This window comes from Varanus komodoensis, unplaced genomic scaffold, assembly GCF_004798865.1.
Source record: "Varanus komodoensis strain SLA01 unplaced genomic scaffold, ASM479886v1 scaffold53, whole genome shotgun sequence".
Taxonomy (NCBI): Eukaryota; Metazoa; Chordata; class Lepidosauria; order Squamata; family Varanidae; genus Varanus; species Varanus komodoensis.
This window is the reverse complement of record NW_025336126.1, coordinates 4,907,183-4,927,463: the sequence shown is the minus strand read 5'-3', so window position 1 is coordinate 4,927,463 and position 20,281 is coordinate 4,907,183. Positions and strand designations below refer to the sequence as shown.

The window sequence follows — 20,281 nt, the reverse complement described above, 5'->3', positions numbered from 1 at the left end:
AGTATTTATCTGCGGTATAGTAATCACCTGTGTTCAATTTCCTTCAATGTGCAAGAAAAACAGTTGCAGTTTCTGCAAAGTGTTTCAGCTTGTCCTGAGAACCTGAAAGTCTAAGCTATTTGATACATTTACCTGCAATTTTAGTTTATAATGGTTCATAATATTGTTGTTGTTCCTTATATCTATAGTAATGCAATTTCTTCATACGATGTGTTTAAATAATGATCTAGATAGCATATTTTTACTTATTTTAAAACAAGTTTGCATAGCTTTTTTGTTCGTATTTATTGCTGATTTTATTCATCTTGCAATTCCTTGTAGATTGCTCCTGAAGAGTTTCTCTTTCTACATTCTTTAGAGGTAGTAAGGTGATTTCCCTGTTCAAACTGAGACCAAAGGTCCATCCAGTCCAGTTCTCTGTTCACACAGTGGCTAACCAGCTACCTCAGGAAACCTACAAGCAGGATACAGTGCAACACCACTTTCCATGCTCAGCAGCTCAGCACAGATGTTTTGAAGTAATAAAAACCACATGGAATTACAGAGGACCTTTATGGCATCTAGCTGAGCCCTCAACATCCACATGGGGGAGAGGACCGGGCTTTACGCCTCATTAGCCCACTTCTCCAACTCTTCATTCAAGACTTCTTTCATTCTCCAACTTCTTTCATTCAAAAACAAGGAATGCCCATCCAGGAGGGGCTTTCCCTTCTGATTATCATCCATTGACCAACAATCCTGAATGATTAAGCAGCAGTGAGTAATGCCACAATGGCAACCATATTGCGGACAGATTGGCAGCCATGTCTTTCCCACCCCACAAATGTATTTTCTAGATTAGTTTGTGCTTAAAAAGAAGTCAATAAGATAGGAGCCCTGCCCCAGGGAACTTGAATCTAAATTTGGATAGTGAAGGAGACAACGAAGGGAAGCAGGGAGACAAGGGCCACAAAATATATTAAGTGTGCACTACGATCCTGTGCATCACTTCTGGGGTTCAGTGTGGCAATTCTAGTATGTGAGCACAAGACTGTAGCCCTACTTTCAGGGATGGGGAATAAATGGGTAGACCAGCCCTTCCCAGTTGCTGCAGTTGGCCAGTTTGGGAGCCTCTTCATTTCTGTTCCTTTCCCCCATCCTTCCGAGGCACAGTCATACCCCCTGAACATTCCCCAGTGTCCCATGTGCTTGTGGCTTTCTTTCTTGTTTTCACTTTCAGGGCAAATATTGTAATTGTCCATGGAAGGGAACACGATGGGGGGAGGGCCCATAACTCTGGGCTTGTGGGTTGGGATGGGGGGTTGTGTGGGAGATGCACTCCAAAGCATACAGAAGAGTAAGGAGTTTCGCTCAGAAGATGAAACAAAGATGGGCATCATTTAGGAAGTGAATACAGCTGGTGTAAAGTGGAGTCGAGGGAATGAGGGGTACTTAGGAGGCATTGTGGCAGTAGACGTACACAAGAAAATTGGGTTGCTCGACAGGGCATGGTTGGATTGGGACACAGACAGACGGGAACGTAGTTCAAAGGATAAGGAGACTTGAACGGTGCAAGGGGTTTTCCCATTCCTGACTGGAGGCTGGGCTCCCCTCGTGTTCTCCTCAGAGATGGGCTGCACCAATATTTGATTCCAATTAATGCCCCATTTCATACATCTTGTAGGGTCCACCCTGTATTCTCGTAACGCCCCGACCGCGTGAGCCAGGTACGTAACACACTCCACACACCTAAGCCTTCTTGTTATGCTCCCCCGGGTGGCATTATTTCATTTTCCCAAGCAGCTGGCATAGACATTTGGATGAGGCTGACATCTCTGTGGCCTCACCCCAACGTCTGAGGCATGGGGGTGGGAGTGGGGAGGAGAGGACCAGGAAGAATTCCGTATAGCAGTTGCAAAAATGACTAGCCTAATTTCCTGTTAGCCTTTTGTAGCCTTGAAGAAACAAAAACTGCAACTTGTATGTATGCATGGTTGCCTGGATGAAATTCTTAGCTCACCACAGGTGACTAGATAAGGAACTAATTAGAAACCTACCTTAGAGGTTTCCTACTATTGACTGCACAGTGCCCAACCCTAGCATCTTGGTCTTTACTTAATCTGTAGCCCAGTGTGGTTGATAGGGGTGCACTCTTGTCCCCATTTGCACATTCTGATATTCTTCTGTGTGATAGAACTCACAATGCCACTCCCCTTTTCACATGCAAAGTGTCCTACATATGGAGTAGAGACAGGCACACCTCAACTGTTTGCACATACAGAATTCTTTGCAAGTGCAAAGGTGATAAAGGTTCACTTTGCTCTGGTTGCAACAGCAAAGTGTGTGTGTTTGAGTGTGAGAAAGAGTGTGTGTTCACACAAAGAGAGAGCACACAGAGAAGGTAAGTGTGAACTCCTGGTGGCAAATTCAAATCTTGTTGCATGCCAGGAAAGCTCTGCTCTCCATCTGCACATGCAAAACCTGGATGAGCAAATGAATGTAACAAATGCAATCAAACAGTTTCCGTATCTGCATTTGTACTTTGTTGCCTGTTTGCAGATGAAGCTGTTTCTTCAAATGCGAAATGAGATAAATGTGCAGCCTGCTGCTTGGATGCATATGGTTAAGAAGACTTGCATATGCAAACAGAAGAGACAAACTTACTGCCTTTTAAGTTTTGCTTCACTCATTTGACTTTTGTACAGGAAATTTCATCTGTTCTGAAGCAATCCTTAGAATGTGCAAAATTCCCCTTGCGGTGCTACTTGTGCAGTTACAAAGTGCACTGGGCAGCACAGGGAATGTGCACTGTTGCACGTGCTGTTTTTCTTTTTCTCTCCTGTTGTGTACAAAAGAATGGCAAATGGGCCAGCGATCCTTGCAAAACTAACCAACCTTTCTTGTGCACACAAAGGACATGAATATTCCACTTTGCTGCTTGCAGAAGCTCTCCTGCTTAGCATTTCCAGCTCAGTGTGATCAGGTCTCCCTATCTTTCTTTGTCCCCAGCTCTGATTACCGCCTGAGACTGGCTGGGCATGTGAACTCCAGCACCTCCCGGAGGCAGGTCAGCCCTGCTCAATGCTTTCAATCCAATCTCAGTGTGTTGTGGCTTTTTGTGCTGGGGTGGGGCAGCCTGATGGATGGGAAAGAAGGCCTCAGGGCATCACACTCTGCCTAATACAGTCCATTTTCTCCATCCTGCTGGAATAGCGGAGCTGGGGCTGCCTGTTCAGTGCAGGGAAGCTTTGCGTAGCAGTGCTGAAATGCACGGCCGGAGCAGCATCGACGCCTCGGTCACGCCTGGGAGAGAGGGGCGTGGAGGCTTCCATGGGCTGGGAATCTGGGCCTTGCCTTGTGAGAGGCTTAGTGTGATGCTCTGGTGGGAAACCTGCTGTGTTTGTGTTACAGATAATGAATGTTGACTAACATGCAAGTCTGAGCAGTAAGAGCACGCCATGTGTGCAGCCCATGTGATGACTTGTTATCTGCATGTATAACACGCATTACATGGTGTGCACTATGCTCCATGCGCCAGTCAAGAGCATGCTGGCATATGTGACAACATGCCTTCCATGCGCATGTCATGCAACATACTTGGATGGAACGGGTAACTTGTGGCTTTCTAAATGTCTCGGTCGACAACTCCTGCCAGCCTTAGCCAGTGTAGGCAAGGATTAGGGATGATGGGAGTTGTAGGCTTTTAAGACATCCTACTCCAACATACAGTGTGCTGCAGAAATAAACAGCGCATCTGTTGATATGCTACAGACATGTCATGCCACCTACAACATACTATAAGCATACTAAGATAGTATTCATATGCTGTCTAGCCATTCATCCATCTACCTTCCTACCTACACATATGTGCACCCCATGAATAATGTTTACATACTACTCCAGTACACCAAGTAGTAGCATTTATGGTTCATGTGTTAACCTACTGCCCACACATTCCCTGTGCATGTGGACAGCCAACTCCGGGCACTTTGGTACCTGCTTGGCACAGGGATGACGCAATAGCCACGCACATGTATGCAACATACAGAGACCTCATTTTACAGGTTGAACCCTTAGACAATAGGCTGGTTACATACATAAAATGAAAACACACAGGTTCATATAAACATCTGCCCCCCACGTGGACAATCTAATCTCGTGTTACTTTAACACACACATTTAATACACAGCTCATGCTACTAACATACACAGTTTGCTTTGACCTTTAATGCCGTGTATTCGTATGTGATTATATGTTATTCAGCTGCAAGAGCGAGGTGTCCATTATGACATTTTACTCTGATGCACATCAGTGACATGTAAGTATTTATTCATGTATTTATTTATTTCGAAGAGTCACACCTCACTTTTCTCATGGAGGCTCAGAGTATGCGTTCTTGTGTGCACTGGAAGCTGCTGGAGGCACACCACATATAGTGACGACATGGCACTTTTCAGCACAGTATTTGCATCTTATGCACACATGATACACCGAACACTTAATGTTCACAGGTCATAACATGCCGAAGTCCAACCTCTCTTCACCTGGCCTTTCATAAAAAGGATGCAAGCATGACATGAATGGTTTTGCTTGTATTGCATGCCTGGCTTTGTAAAGCACATATCTGTGAGCATGTAAAGAAGGGGCACCAGGGATCTCCCCATAGGAAGACAGAGGAAAGAGATGGGAAGAGACATGGGGGATAGCAGGACCTTGATAACAGTAGGGGATTCCTTCTCAGTTCCCCCAAATCCTACTTCTCTCCTCTATTTTCCTAGGTAGATAGTAGCTTCAGAGAAGGACTGAAGCAGGCAAGGGTTTCATACCCCCTCCATGCTTGCTGTGATCCCAGTAATTATCAGCTCACACCTTACCATGTGCATTTAAAACCTGCAAGTGAAATGAATGCAAAGATGGCAATGGCATAATCTGGCTCTCCTGACCTCAGTTCCAGCTAACAGCTCCTGCTCTTTGTGCTACACTGGCTCTCAGATTCTCCGTTTAAGGGGGGGGGGGGTGCATTCTGATTGGCCAGAAGCACAGAATTCTAGAGATGACTGTGCCATTTGTGCTTTGTTTTCCCCTGAACAGAGTAGATCAACTAGTGTTATGTATGTGATATGAAGTTCTTTGCCTACTATATAAATGTCAAGCAAGGTAATTGTTTAGTCACAGATGCTTCATAATATAGCTGTTCCTGGGCTGTGCAATTTCAGATGGAGTTCCAAGGGGCTCTAAAATACTTTTGCTAATACAACATATGCATTCTTGGAAGAAGCTCCATACCCTGACATGCTGGCTTTGTATATACAGAGAGCATTTTTATATGGGGAACCATTCCCACTCGAAAGAGCACAGTCTAAAACCAGTTAAGAAGGCTTCTGCTCTCTTTTAGCTTGGAGGGCTTTAGGTACTAGGACTCTTGTTTTGAGAACGATGGTACTTGAAGGAAGAAGTAAGGGAGAAACTGAAAAGGGTACCTGTCATTTACCTTTGTAACAGTGGGGAGGGAGCCAGCATGGTATCATGGCTACAGCCCATGACTAAGAAGCTTGGGGTTCAGTCATGAAGCTCAGTAGATGCAGTTGCTGCGGTTCTTCTTGCTCAGCTTAACCTGATTAATTTGAGCTCCTTGGAGGAAGTGTGGGATGAAAATACAATGCATTGACGTTGCAGCTATGTGTGCTTACTCCAAGATAGCAATAGATTTGATATTATTAAGCTAGTTACATGGGTTGGGAGATGCAGAAGCTTTTACCTAAGGTTCATGGATCTCTAAGCTAAGATTATCTGCCAGCAGAGTTTTCAATTCACTGGTGGAGTGTGGGCCAGCCCGTTTCCAGACCTGCTGCCCAAATTTCTCATCTTCCCAGTGCATTTTTCGCTTGTGATGATAGCAGCCAGGCACTCCAGTAGCAGGTGGAACCCTCCCTTCTCCCTGTGTTGCTCTGTCATCTTGTGTGCACAAGATACATGAAGGAGTGCGGGTACGGAAGCTGGGGTGCCAGAAGCTGCTGCTGTGACCTGAATTCACAGTCGCAAAGTAGAAATAATGAAATAATGGTATTTCCAGGTACAACATGGATGGCCATGGTTAATTCTTTTTATGGAAGGGGTTATTACTTTGGGAAACTGTGAGGGATGGTGATGGTCAGGGAAAGAGTTAATCTGGCAGCTCAGTCTGGGCCCAAGAAAGTTGGAATGTATTGGCACTTTGACCCGATTCCCACTAAGCTAGGAGTTATAATACTGCCTCCTAGTTATCCGATGCAGTAGCGCTGTAGAGGGCCCTAACTTGAGCAGAGTACAAAGTTTGCATACAGAAGATCCTAGCATCAGTTCCTGATATTTCCTTTCAAAAACCTCAGGTAGCAGGTCTAGGACAGAGCTCCGTATGAACCATTGAAGAACTGTGGCCAATCAGAGGAGACAACAGCTGTGTCTGGACATTTGTCGATGGCTTCATAAACCATCAACTTTCACAAACTCTGGCTTAATATCAGTTAAAACTGCTTCTGGCTTAGGATAATTGTTCGCTAATCAAAATTAAGCCAGAGTTCCATGGTTTGGACATAGTCGGATCTCCTGGCTGAAGCAAGTACACATTAGAAAGAGGGAAAGAGGAGCAGCTCACAGCCGTCGCGTTTGTGCACACCTTTGTAAACTGTGGAGTATGTAGCTACCAATGACTGTCGAGACACAGCCAATACCAAGCTAAGTGGAACAAATTTGGGTCAGTGTAAGACATATGAAGAAAGCAGAAAGTGGCTCCCCCCCTTTAACATGACACTAGGGTTCAGAGCAAGGGGCTTTTACCAAAATCCATGCTCTAAAGCATTTGTTGCCTGCAGCAGCCGTCTCTCACCAAGCTCCATCCAGATGTGTTGGACTGCCGTTTCTAAAATTCTCCTGCTGACTGGGGGATTCTGGGAGCTGTTGTCTAGCATAGCTGGCAGATGCCAGCTGGGGCGCAGGCTGCTCTAAGCCTTAGACTGACCTGTTTCCTCTTAACTCATTCAACCTTTCTCTTCTTCCTTCCTTCCTCACAGTGCATCCTACAGGCTATGAGAAATCCCACAGCCTGAACAGCATTGCTGGACTGCGCCCAACTCCAGCACCCACTCCCTTTGGCTCGCCTGGTTCTGTCCGACGCCCTCGCTCGCCCATCCCTTCCATCCTATAGAGACACACCAGAGATGCTTGGGGTTAGCGTGTATGTTTGTTTCTTTTTTTAAAAAAAGATATAAAAAGGGAAAAAATAAGGTAATGCCAAAAAATAAAAAAATGAAGGAGAAGGAAAACAAAAGCGGCCAAGCACACTGGAACAAACGAAATGCAGGAGGTGTTGCCAAGGTGATGTTGCACTGAAGTTTGCACTTTTTGGAATGTCCATGAGAACCCTGAGGCCTGAAACCTCCTGTCCCTGTGGCTACGGATCAGGCGTGGGGCATCAGAGTACAGAGGGGTGGGGGAGTGCCGAGGGCTGGCTTGCTCTGGAAATCCAAAAAGCAAGAAGGGAGGGCGGTGAGAACCACTGCAGGAAAAGGCGTATGGCCCCCCCGTCTAAGTTACCTGCATTGCTTTCCCTCTTCAACTTCGCCAGACTGCACGATATTTTCCTTGCCCGGCTTTGTCTTTTATCTCTCTGTTTAATGCTGTTTCCCTGCTTACCATCTTACTCAGGACTGTAATGAGCCATAGAGCTTAGTTATCCTTCCTTTCTTCCTTCCTATCTTTCATCTGTCTGTCCATCTGTCTTTCTTCTCCCCTTCCTTTATATGTCCTCTGCCTACTATAATCTGTTTGATTTATCCATCTCTTTTATCTATCTCTGATCTGTTTGCTTGCTCGCCTTTCCCCGTAAAAAACCCACTCATTGGTCACGACCATCCGCGCTGGAGACATCTGTCAAGTATCTCTATCAATATCTCCTTTTCTTATTCTCCTTACTTACTTAATGAGCCATTCTGGCTTTTTGAAAACATGGATACTCCACAGTCTTTCTGGAGAAGGCCACCCCATACATCTGCCTTGGGCCTTCTATCTTTTCTTGGAATTGTTCTTCTGTTTTGTGCATGGATCTTCCATCAATCACAAGCAATAAGATCAAGCACTCCCTTCTGCCTGGATGCATGATAATGTCTTTCCTACAATGTAGATATTCTAAGAACTATCAAGTTCCTACAGATGAAAAAACTGAGATTAGGAATAGAGACCATGATGGGGTTAGGAAGCAGGAAGTTCCAACATTTGACTGGGCCTGAAGGAGAAAGCCTAGAGGCCCAGGTTTCTTCCTTCACCTCTTCCTCGTTCTCCTGTTCTGTTCTTTTTTTTTCCTTTTTGCACACAGAAAACGACAATGGAGCATCCCTTGTTGAGATGGGTGCTTTCACTGTGATTTTTTCTTTCTTCCCATCTGAAGTTGGGATGGGATGGCATTTTGATCTGATCACAAAAAAACAAAACAAAAAAGGCGGGAAGAATAAATGAGACACAATAACAGAAATGCAGGAAAAAAGAAACCTATTTTTCAGCAGAAAAATGCATATATATATATATATATATGCATATATATATGTATATGCATATATATAAAAACAGCAGAATCAGAACAATTGTCGGCGACCACATGGGGAATGATCTCTCCTGCAAGCTTCTCCTGGAACGACAGAACATGGGACATGATACCAAGCAGCAGAATACAGGACAAGTTATTTTTCAAAGCAGTGCTGCCAAGACAGACGAAGCAAAAGCCTAAGAAATAGTGCCGCCAAGCTAAACTATTTAGAGTCTGCATTTTCCAAGCCAGCATGTGTTTTGCATGTGATACTGTAAGCGACGATATTTAATGTTATATGCAAAAACAAAAGAGAAAAAACTGTCAAAAAAAAAGAGAACTAAACAGAAAAAGAAGTATATTTTCCTTCCGGACTTGCAATTCCCTGCAACAACAAAAATCATCAAATTTAGCCAGTGCCCCCCCCCCCCATCTGTTCCCATCCCGAAAGGGGGTAAGAAGCACCGCATATTATAGGAGCTTGGTGTATTCTAAAGGGCTTTTTCCTTCCCTGGATGTAGGGTCATGAGTGGCTATGAGATGTTGGCAGGGAGAGTTCGGTCTCCTAGAACAGAATCCAATCTATTAGCAGTAAAATGTTTGAAAATCTGAAACAGTGCAAGGACAGGCATATGGTGTGCATGTTACTAATTCATAATAATCTCCAGAGAAAAGGGCAGTGCAGAAAGCAACAGGACGGGGGTTCTGTTATATGGATGTTCAGAGAGTGGGTTGAGGGGTTTGGAGTGTGACATGGCCAAGTTGGGAGCAGGAAGGGAGAGATGCTGCACTACAGTCCCTGTATATAAAGGTGTTCTCTGTAGCAGATATTTTTAGCAGAGGAATTCTGTTTCATCAGAAGGGTATAATACACATAGTACTGTATTTGCTTTGTAGGGGCCTGCCAATCTTCAGTGCCTCAGCTTCCATTAAAAACAGTTTTATAGAAGAAAAGCAAAGCACCAGTACATATATGAGCTGACAGTTCTTGGGGTTTTTTTTAATGGAGGATAAGATTTTGCAAATTTGCACAGCTCTGGTTTTTCAATGAATGCACTTTTGAGGAATACAAAACATAATGTTTTATAAGAGGCTCAGGAACTGAAGAGTGAAATGTTGGAGACACGTTGGCTCCTTATAGTTTTTAAAGAGAAATCTTACAAATACAACGTTAAAATCTATCAAGGCAGTGGAAAGCATGTTGAAGTGATGTGAAATGTATGGAAACTCTTCTGTAGCTCGGCTGAGCCAATGATTGGTGTCAAACAGGCTGGATGACATCTTTAGTGGCAAAAATACTTTGAGTGTTGTCTGAAACTGAGCTTAGTGGGGAGAAGAATTGTATCTCGAGCAATGTTATTCATTCCATAGTCTAACAACATAGCTCCCTTAAGGCCAGATTTCTCAAACAGTGGAAACGACAGTTATCCAATAATTATACATCAGTCATCTTGCCTCTTGTGGACAGGCTTTTGCATTGACAGGATGAAGGCTGATGGCTGATAAGCCAGAATTGCACACAGTGTGGTTGCAAAATGGCAGCTGGCTGCTACTGGTGAAATATGCATATTGTAAGCGTTATTTAGGCCTGTATAAAGTCTGTGAACACGGCTAAATTCACTGCATCTTCATCAGCATCTGATTGGCTTCTTAGCCTCATGGAACACAGAGCTGGTTATGTCAATTAAATATTGACCTTCAAGATCTTGCTATTTAAATTCACCAGCACAGTTAACTGCATGCCGTTGCAGTGGCCATGTGATCAGCTCTCACAGAGCTACTAAGTGATCTCGGATGGCTTCTTTGAAGCACTTCCAATACATGTTTGATAATTTTTTTAAAAAATAATACTTTAAAGTATGTCTGCTCCACCTGACAGTCTCTCCAACAGAACCCTCCATAGTAGCCAAAACCCATGAACAATCATAAAGCATGACAGTAAAGTTGTCAAAATGTATAACATGCATTATTTTTATTTCATGCTGGCCAAACTGGGGAAAAAAATCTCATTTAATTCAGACACTAGATGCTTAAACCATTGTCTCTGGCAAGCTAACAACTTATTTCTAATTTTGATGGTAGGAGTTACCCATTGTTAACATGTAAAAAAAGAGCATGGTACATAGTCTTCTCCTATGCTTGCCATACTTTCATTTTTACAATTGATGTTCAAGATCAATTCTTACATGTTATTATAACAATTGAAACTTGAAACAGTCTGTTCCTGTAGTTCAAACTACAGGAAAGTAATTCAAGCTTACTTCTCAGAGTATTTGGCCTTCTATTGCTAAATCTACTTCAGCACTTTAAAAGACCATGCAAGCTTCCTCTACCAGTATATTAGCACCTTTATTTATATAAAATGAGGGTGGTAATAACAAACTGAAAGTGAAAAAAGGACTGGAGAGAAGGATGGAGGAGACAAAGGCTGCATTCAGATGCCCATATCTCAGTTTAATAAAACTTGGGCCTTTGCAGGCAGTCTTTCCTTCTGTTTTTCCTATACTGCAATTAAACCTGGAAGTATTCAATTAAACGGATTTCTTTTGTCTGATGTGGAAAAGTGGTTACCAAAGTGAGAACAAGCCAGGCTTAAAACAACTTCAATTTGTGTTTTAAGATGATGGTCTGCTCCTAACCTGGTAACAATGGTTTTCTGGTTCAGGCAAATTAGAAAACAATGATCAAATTGAAGATTTAGTCACATTATTCCAAGAAGGGAGACAGGAAGGGGCAGATTGAGGCATATATATCATTCATATTTCAGATTATTAAGGTGAGATACGATTGAATGCATCCAAAGTGTTGGTAGGTAAGAATTTTTTCCTACTCTGCTTGTCTCAATTGTTCCCACTGACAACAGTATTTCCCAGGCCAAATCTATTGAAAAGATTATCTCATACTGAAAGATACTGCGTTGATGTGTGTGAAAATAACTGTTTGTGTTCATACATATTGGTCTCTAATATTTATAGCAGGGCTTCCAGAAATGATGTCATGATAAAGGAATTCAGTAAACATATGATTCAGTAGCAATCATTTGAACTCTGGCCTTGTTCAGATGCAACAACAAACCATGGTTTGTCATTACAAAATAAGCTTGTATCATTCTCATTCTTGGGTGTTTTTCCTTCCCCTCTCCTCTTTCTCACATATGAGGAAGAGATCAAAAACCTCTTCCAGATTACCTACAATTTCTATTATATCTGAACTTGGGCAGCCAAGGTTTGTTCTAACTGTGATTGAATCAGATAAACTAGGATCAAACTCTGGTTTCATTCATACCTACACTAAGAAAAACATCAGTTCCACAGATCAGCTATAATAGAGAACAATGGTTAGTTCAAAAAGCAGATGCTTTGGATCTCTCAAGGAAAAGAGCAGAGGAAGGAGCACACGAGGCCAAGCCTAGAGCAAGTCTGTTCTTGTAACACCAAACCATGTTTGCATCAGAACCAGTCAAGGGTGTGTATATATGACAAAACTATCTGTTTTCTGCCAGTTAAATTCTCATGCAGTTTTCACACACATACACAGTTCTGGGTATTATAGACCTGGGTGAGGATGCTGAAAATTTGGTGTTTGATGTTCTTACCCATCCTCTCTCACAACACAGCCAGAACGAATGCCTATTAAACCAGTTCAAATCTGTTATATGGCAATTTAAGGAGCAATCCAATACATGTTGAAGCAGAAAGGCCTACAAGCTGCTGTTGGAGAATTTTTCCCTACCTAAACATGCACAGGATTGTGCCCTTAGTTATTATTTCTAAGCATCCTCCCTGTTTTTCTATCAGAGATAATCCAAATGGCTAAGCTAGAACATCAATAAATAACATGTAATAAATAATAGGACAAAACACATGAAACTTCAAGTAAAAGAAGCCAGATGGCCCACTGAAATAAAACTGTTTTCATTGCCTAACTCAAGACCAGTAAAGATGGACCCTTCCTGGGTATTCCAGAGACTTAATACTATGAGGGGAAAACCCATGCCTATTATAGCCACCTGCAACATATACAAATGTACACTCAGATGCCACCAGGTATCTGCCATCTCACTGAAAGAATTGAAGCAGCCCAAAATTCAGTTTGAGAATGATTCAAGGTCCCCTTAGATGCAACTGAAATGTTTCCATCTCAGCAACTGAAATGTTTTTAAAGTTGCTAGCATGCACAGACATATACATGAAACAATAATCCAATTTCTTGTCTCATACAATCTATGAATTTGGTGGAAAGTGTTATGGATACATTACAAATCAAAGAATAATTGTCATGAATCAGTTGATTATGAATTTTGTCACCTTTTATTAATATTAAGGGGTTTGTTTTGTTTATTATGTTCATTATGTCCTTTTTAGAGTGGCTTACTTCATTATGGGTAATATGTTAACTTTGTGCATTAAATAATATTTTAGTGTCTTCAGTCTAGCAAGGGTAGAAATTCTGTTGAAAATCAGTGGGACTATATTCCAAGTGAATGGAATTCAGATCAGGATTACCACCTCATTTTGTGGGACTGGGTTTCAGGCATCTATGGGTCCTACACTCCATCTCAAGGGGTGCGTGCACAGGATAATTTGGATTCTCAGATCTGAGGTTGGAAACAGAACTCTGACCTTGGAACTAGGAATCTGTGCTTCCATCCACCTCCATGGATGGGACAAAAAGAGCCATGCCTATTGCTTGCCTGAGGGTAGAAAAATGACCTAAGAGAAAGAGTAAAGGGTTGTTCCTAGGGCAGGAAGAGAAGGAGACTGGGACCACCTAATTAAATCTCCTGATACGGCTCTTCTTCAGAGGCATGTGATTGGCTTCTCTGCGTTACATGTCAAGGAACGTGTTCCCTCTGTGGCGTGTTGCTCTTAAAGTTCACAGAGGTTTTGTTTCCATGATCCTAGCATTGTCTACAGTGTGGCATGTAAAGGCCACTTGTCACTGAGGTGGGACTCTGTGCCTGGACTGTACAACTTCAGGTTGCAGGTGGGGATTCCCATACCAGTATGCTCCTCCATACAAAAATCCAAAAAAGGTTTCTCTCTGTACTGAAATCTGCATGCCAAGGAGAAAAGTTCTAGCCAAGTTTTCTCCTTGACAGGGGCACTACTAGGCATAAATGATTCAGGGTCCAGACTCAATTAATGCAGATCTGCAAAAAAATCAAATCAAATCCACATATGAAAATTGTATTGGTCTGGAACCAGGTTCTAGTTCCCATTCATTCTAGTTACCATGAAGCTCACTGGGTGACTTTGGGCCAGTCACTCACTTTCCTCCCAATGTTTCTACAAGGTTATTGTGAGGATAAAAATGGAGAGGAGGAAGAGAATGTGAGCTATCTTGAGTTCCTTGCATAAAAAAGATGGAATACAAATGTAAAAAAAGAGAGTATATGCAAAATGTAAAATATTACTAGGATTTATTTCCATTTATTTCCATTTTGAGCCAGCTAAAATCTGCCTATTAATTTCTCATCCAAATAATCTCTAATTTCGTCAAGTAATTTGCACTCAGACTCCGTATATCCTAAACCAATGAGGAAAAGTCCCCCCCCCCCAAAGAAAACTTAACTGTCATGTGGGGGAAGATTTTTGGGGTGGGTGTTGCAGCATTTGGGAAGAAAATTAACGTCTTTCCCAGCTGCAATCCTCCTCAACACTTTCTCTCTACCTGGCAAGTAGAGAGAAAAACAGAAACACCGAGTCAGAAGGGGGCCTCCCTGGCCATCTAGTCTGACCCCTGAATCCAGCCAGCTTCACTCATGACATGTTAGAAATAAAAACACACCTTTCACTGGCATCAGTTCCAGAGCTCTGAAATCAATCTCAGCCCCTGCAAGATATATCTGGGGGCTGGGATCCAGGGGTCCAAGCTTAGCGGTGCCCCCGTGTTGCATGCAGATCTTTCTGTCTGTCCTTCTGTTTTCAGTTATATGCACTTCTTCCAGCAACCTGGAATTGTACAACTACTTGGATAGCCAGGCATCAGACCTTTTCAAATGTTCAGTTTCAAAATCCTGCATCCCTCAATTACAATTAGAATCACTTGAAGAAAGGAGTAGATGGTTCTGGGCCAGTGCCTGCATGCCTTTAAACTTCTGTTACACTGACACTTTCATTGCATGAATGCCTTTAGGTTGCCTCCAGTTTTCATTGGTGAAGGGGCTGGAATTGGCCCAGAAATATGTAGTCGCTAACCCTGTTATTTTGTTTTTGTATAAATCTTCTGCAAGGCAGTTGCTCAGTCAGGAGCCTTGTGTCCAAAGGACAGGGTTCCAACTGAATTCTGACCCATGAATACACTATTTAGCGCAGAATAATTATTTGTGTTGATGAAAATCACACATTGTCCTTTGGGGGATCTGTGCGATTAGCTACTTCACTCCACAACATCCCCCCCCCCCGCTTTTCATAAGAGCTTTCTGATCCCCTATTAAAAAAACATCTTAACAATCTACCACACCTGCTGGAAACACATGCCCCTCACATACTATGCAAATACTTTCTTTACTTCCGTGGAGGCACATACACCCATCTCCTCCAGAATCCTCTTCACCTTAACTCCTCCCCAGATGATGGAAGCTCTTTATGCAACGATTCCTATGCAAAAAAAAAAAAAAAAAGGGGGATTAAAAAAACTGGCTATATTCAGGATGGTGATTTGGAATTCTTCTTTCTTAGCGAAATTGGGAAAGGAGTTAATTACTGCGAGCTCCTGTATTACCCTGTCCCCCTTTGCGGTGCATTTTCCTCCTACCCACTTCCGGGCTGGGAAAATGGGGGCAGTTGTTAAGTTGGTCATATTGACCAAGATTTCTTTTTGAAGGACACACAGAGTCCCGTGATAAGTTGATTAAGTGCCCTGGAGTATAGCTATGATTGAAAGGGTACTGACAATTGACAGAAGGGGCGCTGCACAAACTTATGGATACTTAACTGTGTAGTATGCATAGGACTGCATAATGTTCATATTGGTTCTCCTTTAATATGGCTGTTTGTCTTTTCCCTGTCTTGATACTCTTAAGAAGTAACAACGCATTGCAGAAGCAAACAGCCTTCTTTATAGACCATGGCTCCCCTGCAGTTTAAAAACTATAAGCAGGAAGGGGAAAGGACTGGATAGTCTTGGGACTTCTGCTGTGTTGCCATTCTGCACTTTATATCCTGCCCCCACCCCACCCATCTATCAGGGTTAATGGGCAATTTCCTTTCCACAACATTTGCCTCATTTATTGTAATTGCTTTCCTTTGTACACTTTGATTTGGCTTTTCAGATCAATATATTCACAGGGTGCAGTTATGTGGTACAGCTCTCCAGGACTATACCACCTGAGAATGTAGGTTTGTCTGTCTGTGGGAGAGAGGCTGCACAGGCTTGTAAATAGCTACTCATGCACCCAGGACAAGTACATTGTCTTCAGGAGAGCAGGTAGGAAGGGTTTCTGACTCAATTAGAATGGGTTCTTTAATTTTTCATGCTGTAGATAGCTTACTATTCGTAGTATGCATGAGCATGTTAGCTAATAACATTTTTTTGTGAGTTAATAACCTTTATGGGCTTGGTTTATGGACTTACATCTTAGAGTGCTCCCCTAGATCAAAAAATGTGAGCCTGTAAAAAACGTATCATGTAGAAAGCTTCCTTGATGTGGTAGGTTTCCATTGGCAGCGGTTGGGGGGCGGGGGATCTTTTGCAAGGACGCGTATTCAGTCAAGCATTCCAAAGTGGTACAGCCAGGCTGACCTGCATTCAGCAGTGATACAGTCCCAGGAGAGTTGTAGGGTATGCCTTTTGCAAAAATGTAATTTGGCTGTGGATATGGCAATTGAGATAATATTGTAACACCATTTCTCTCCAACTTTACCACAGTACTGCTTAGAAATACTCCCAGTTTATATGTTCTTCTTTTGGTCTTTTTCTGGGATAGTTTCTTCCCTGCCCAGATGAAGAAATACAATTTTTCCATGTGACGTTCTGACAGCAACATCAATGTTTTGTTTTCACATTCAGAGTAATAATTTCATTAGAACTTTCTTTTTGGAAAAATAATTTGAAGTTTACACAACAATGGAAGTTTTGTTTGTTTTTTTCAAAATGTTTGAGCTTCTAATTGGTTGTTTAATTCATTTTGTGCAATCTAGTTGAATTGCCTGAAAGAAGAAAGGACAGATTGCATTTTTAGCAAATGAACTATATCCATCAATTTCAGTTGCCAAAAATGAAGCAAAGAATGTGTTTTTTAATTCCAGAACATGGGGGATAGTAATAAAATTTAAAACGTGACATTTTTGTATAGGAAAGTTGGAGAAATGCTAACTGTTATTGATTGATGAATGCTACCAGCTCTCATTTTTGCTTCAGAATATAAAATATTGGTGCCATTTTTCAAATTTTTGACTCTGACACCTCCATGAAAATTATATATATATGAATTCAAATTCAATTAAGACGTTTAAAAATCTTGAAAATTTGTTGAAACACTTTTTGAGATTTTCAAAAATATATAAATTACACAGTAGGAAAAGTTGATAAATAATTTTTGACCATCCAACATTTAATTTTTACAATTTTAGAGTGTAAGGGACAAAAGCACACCATCGTAGCTTTTTAAACCTGCTGGCAAAAATAGCTTCAAAACATTGGAGGTTCAGATATTTAAAAATTTGAAGAATGTCTTAGGTTTGAGACAAGCTTCAGCTATGAAAGAAAAAAGCATTCTGTTTCATTTTGGTTTTGATCCAAACCAGATGGACACTTTAGATAGCAAACATTAGCTCAGGAAATATGATGAAAACCAGCCTAGCAGGGGAGAGGTTGTTGAGGGACCATGAGGCATCTATGAACATTAGTATACTCATATACTGTAAGTAAATGATTCATATAGTATATGAGCATACTATAAGTTTACTTATAGTATTCAACTCATAACAAGCTATGTCCAGCTCAACAGAGACAGTAGGGTTAGTGATGTCTTGAAAGGGCATGTGCATTTTCATCTGAGTATCCCCGTGTTAAACTGGTTATCTGTGTGCGTGTGTGCGTGCGTGCGCGTGTGCACATTACAACCGTACTGTGGTAGTTAACACCTGAATGTTCTTTATGTACTGGTTGCACACAAGACTTTTTTGAGCCAGGTACATCAGTGTCTATCCTAATATACTGACCAGGGTACAGCTCAGCAGCATGGAAAATGGTAATGTCTCTGAGCATGCACAGAGTGCCTTTCCTCTACAACTAGCAACAACTGATCCCCAACCATAGGGCTGGCCCAAAACAGCTTTGCTGCCTGAGGCAAAGACACAAATGACTCCCTTACATCCAACCAAGTCCAAGGACACAGTATTCAAGACTGGCTGACTTATTTTGAAACTCTGTGGAAGAAAATTCCATACACACCTGTTCTCACCTTGGAAGTAAAAATACAATGTAAATGAATTAACTAGCCATTTACTCCCTTTCCATGACACCCAAGCTCTGCAAGACCGAGTGGCTCCATCGATCCATGTAAAGGTAGGGCCAGCTGTGCCCAAATCTGGGACAATCTTAGTCAAGAAGCTAGGGCTTCTGAGCACACCTGAACCCCAACACATCCATAGGGTGACACAGTCTGTTGGTGCAATCAGGAATGCTTGGGAGGAAAGGGGTTAGGATCTTCTGGAAACAGTGGCTGAGGAGGGTGCCACAAAGGATAAGGGGGCACTTCTCTCTGTAATTAGAGTGCTAGTATGTACCTCGTGCAACCAGGAACCTTGCAACCTGTGGACTCAAGCAAGTCTGAAGGTGTACAGAGACCGTTGCTAAAGCTCTCCAGGATGGATTGCCCCTTGGTTCACCCGCCCTCCATCCCTCCCTCTCTCTCACACACACACTCCTTATGAAAAATCCTATTTGGTAGCATGGGAACTTACGTGTTGGCAAAGGAAGGGCATCCTGCACATATTCAGATGCATTCTTTACACCAGTCAATACCTGTGTGTGTGTGGGGGGGAGCACTCCCAGTTAGAGTGTTAAAGAAATGGAGCAAGTTCTACATACAAGTATAAGGCAAATTCAATGTAAGCATTGATGTGTTATGGGCATGTACTTCTTGCTTCTTATATCATCATCAAAGCCTGGTCTACTCATGCAGCATTTTAAACTCTTGGTGGGGGAGAGGGGTAGGATAGTTTCAAGTTGTAGGTCCTGATGCATTCTACACCCTGTTGTGCTCCTCTTCCATGTGTAGGGAGTTTGTTTTTATACCCAAGGGGGCAGTCAAAAGTGGCATTCCTCAATCTGAAGTGGCACAGGTAGACTCACCTAGGCAGGGAAACCACGGACTACCCGCAGGCCCTCAGAAATCTGGAAGTGGCACTGTGGCATTTTGGTGTTAGAGACAGAAAACTTTCCTAATACATTTCTTTGTCTTTTCTTTTCACTGGTCTTGGATTATAGTAAGAGACAGGACCAAACCTTGTAGAGTTGAAGCACGAAGCTGGCCATGAATGTACATCTCTGAATTTGATCCCATGTGGGTTTCAGAGAAACAGACTCTGTGATCTTTTAGTGTCTGAGTACTTTGCATTTATATAGCACTTTGGAATGAAAGAGTTCTTTCAAATCTTATCTCTTCAGCAAGCAGGCTAGACTAACCTGTCAAATACAGTTTGTCCTAGTAGTACTGTAGCCACAAACAAGCTGTTTTGATAAAAGGTGGGGGCTATTTTTTAAATCCTTTACTTCTACCAAACTATGACATATGAACAAGCCCTATTGCGTGCGTGCATGCGTGTGAGTGTGTGTGTGTGTGTAAGTGAGTGAGTGAGAGAGAGAGAGAGAGAGAGAGAGAGAGAGACTGCTTGGGTTTGCCCTGCTACAAGACAATCTCTCCTCACTTTTGCTAAGCTGGATAGCTGCCTCTAGGTGTGCACCTAAGATGGGTGGTGGGTGGGGGGATTCATGGAATAACCCTGATTCATTCTGGAGGTACAGGGGACAGAGTGCCCCATTCTCTTGCAAATGTTAGGGGTGATCTGAGGCCTTGGAAAGGGTGTGAAAAATAGAAAGTGCCCAAGAACTCAAATATGGTCTTTCAGCAGTGCTTCTCTCTGATAATGTATGAAATTAGGAAGAAAGATGAGAAGTGGAGAAAAGACGGGTGATTTCAGACTCAGGAAAGGTTGGGTGTGGGAGGGGGGGTTGGAAGCATGTTTTTGTTCCGTATTCGTGTGGGGTGAGGCTGACCCGGGAGAAAGGTTTACATTTGGCAGGGGATGGTGTGGCTAGATGGGATGAGGGGTGGGCTCAGGGTTGGTGGGGGAGGGACACAGAGCTATTTTTTCAAGCAAATGTATTATTATTATGAAAATAAAATTTAGAAAGTATTGCTATTTTTTCATAAATCCCTCTCCCCCCTCCAGTTGCCACAGCAACATTTTTTAAGAGTCCTGTAATGGAGGCATAAGGATTTCCCACGGGGCCAGTCAAAGGGAGAGCCATCAGTGCAGGGGGTGACGGAAGAGTGATGTTCTGTTGCCGAAATACATCAGTAAATACCATGAGAAAGATTTCTTTGTGATTATCAAAGTATTTTTCTCCCAAATCCAAGTGATTTCTTCTGCTCACACTGAGCAAAAATTTAAATCATGCCAAGAGGACAAATATATCTCTTTTTTATGCACCAAAAAGTGAAAGGATTCTTGTTCACTTCCTGAAAATGTTCAGTCTGATTAAAAACAATCCACACTCAACCCTAAAACAGA

General features: G+C 42.4%; 1 protein-coding gene across 4 annotated transcripts in view; it reads left to right on the top strand.

Moving 5' to 3' along the window:
- LOC123032223 (potassium voltage-gated channel subfamily C member 1-like) overlaps positions 1-7,163 on the top strand; it is a 41,997-nt gene extending 34,834 nt beyond the window's left edge. For 3 of the 4 annotated variants that reach the window (XM_044447950.1, XM_044447949.1, XM_044447948.1), the window contains one exon: positions 7,042-7,163. In XM_044447950.1, coding sequence (XP_044303885.1) covers positions 7,042-7,163 — 122 coding nt within the window. Of the gene's footprint in view, positions 1-7,029 lie in introns of all 4 variants that reach the window. The other variant, XM_044447947.1, reaches the window with a different exon arrangement.
- Positions 7,164-20,281: the final 13,118 nt, after the last annotated feature.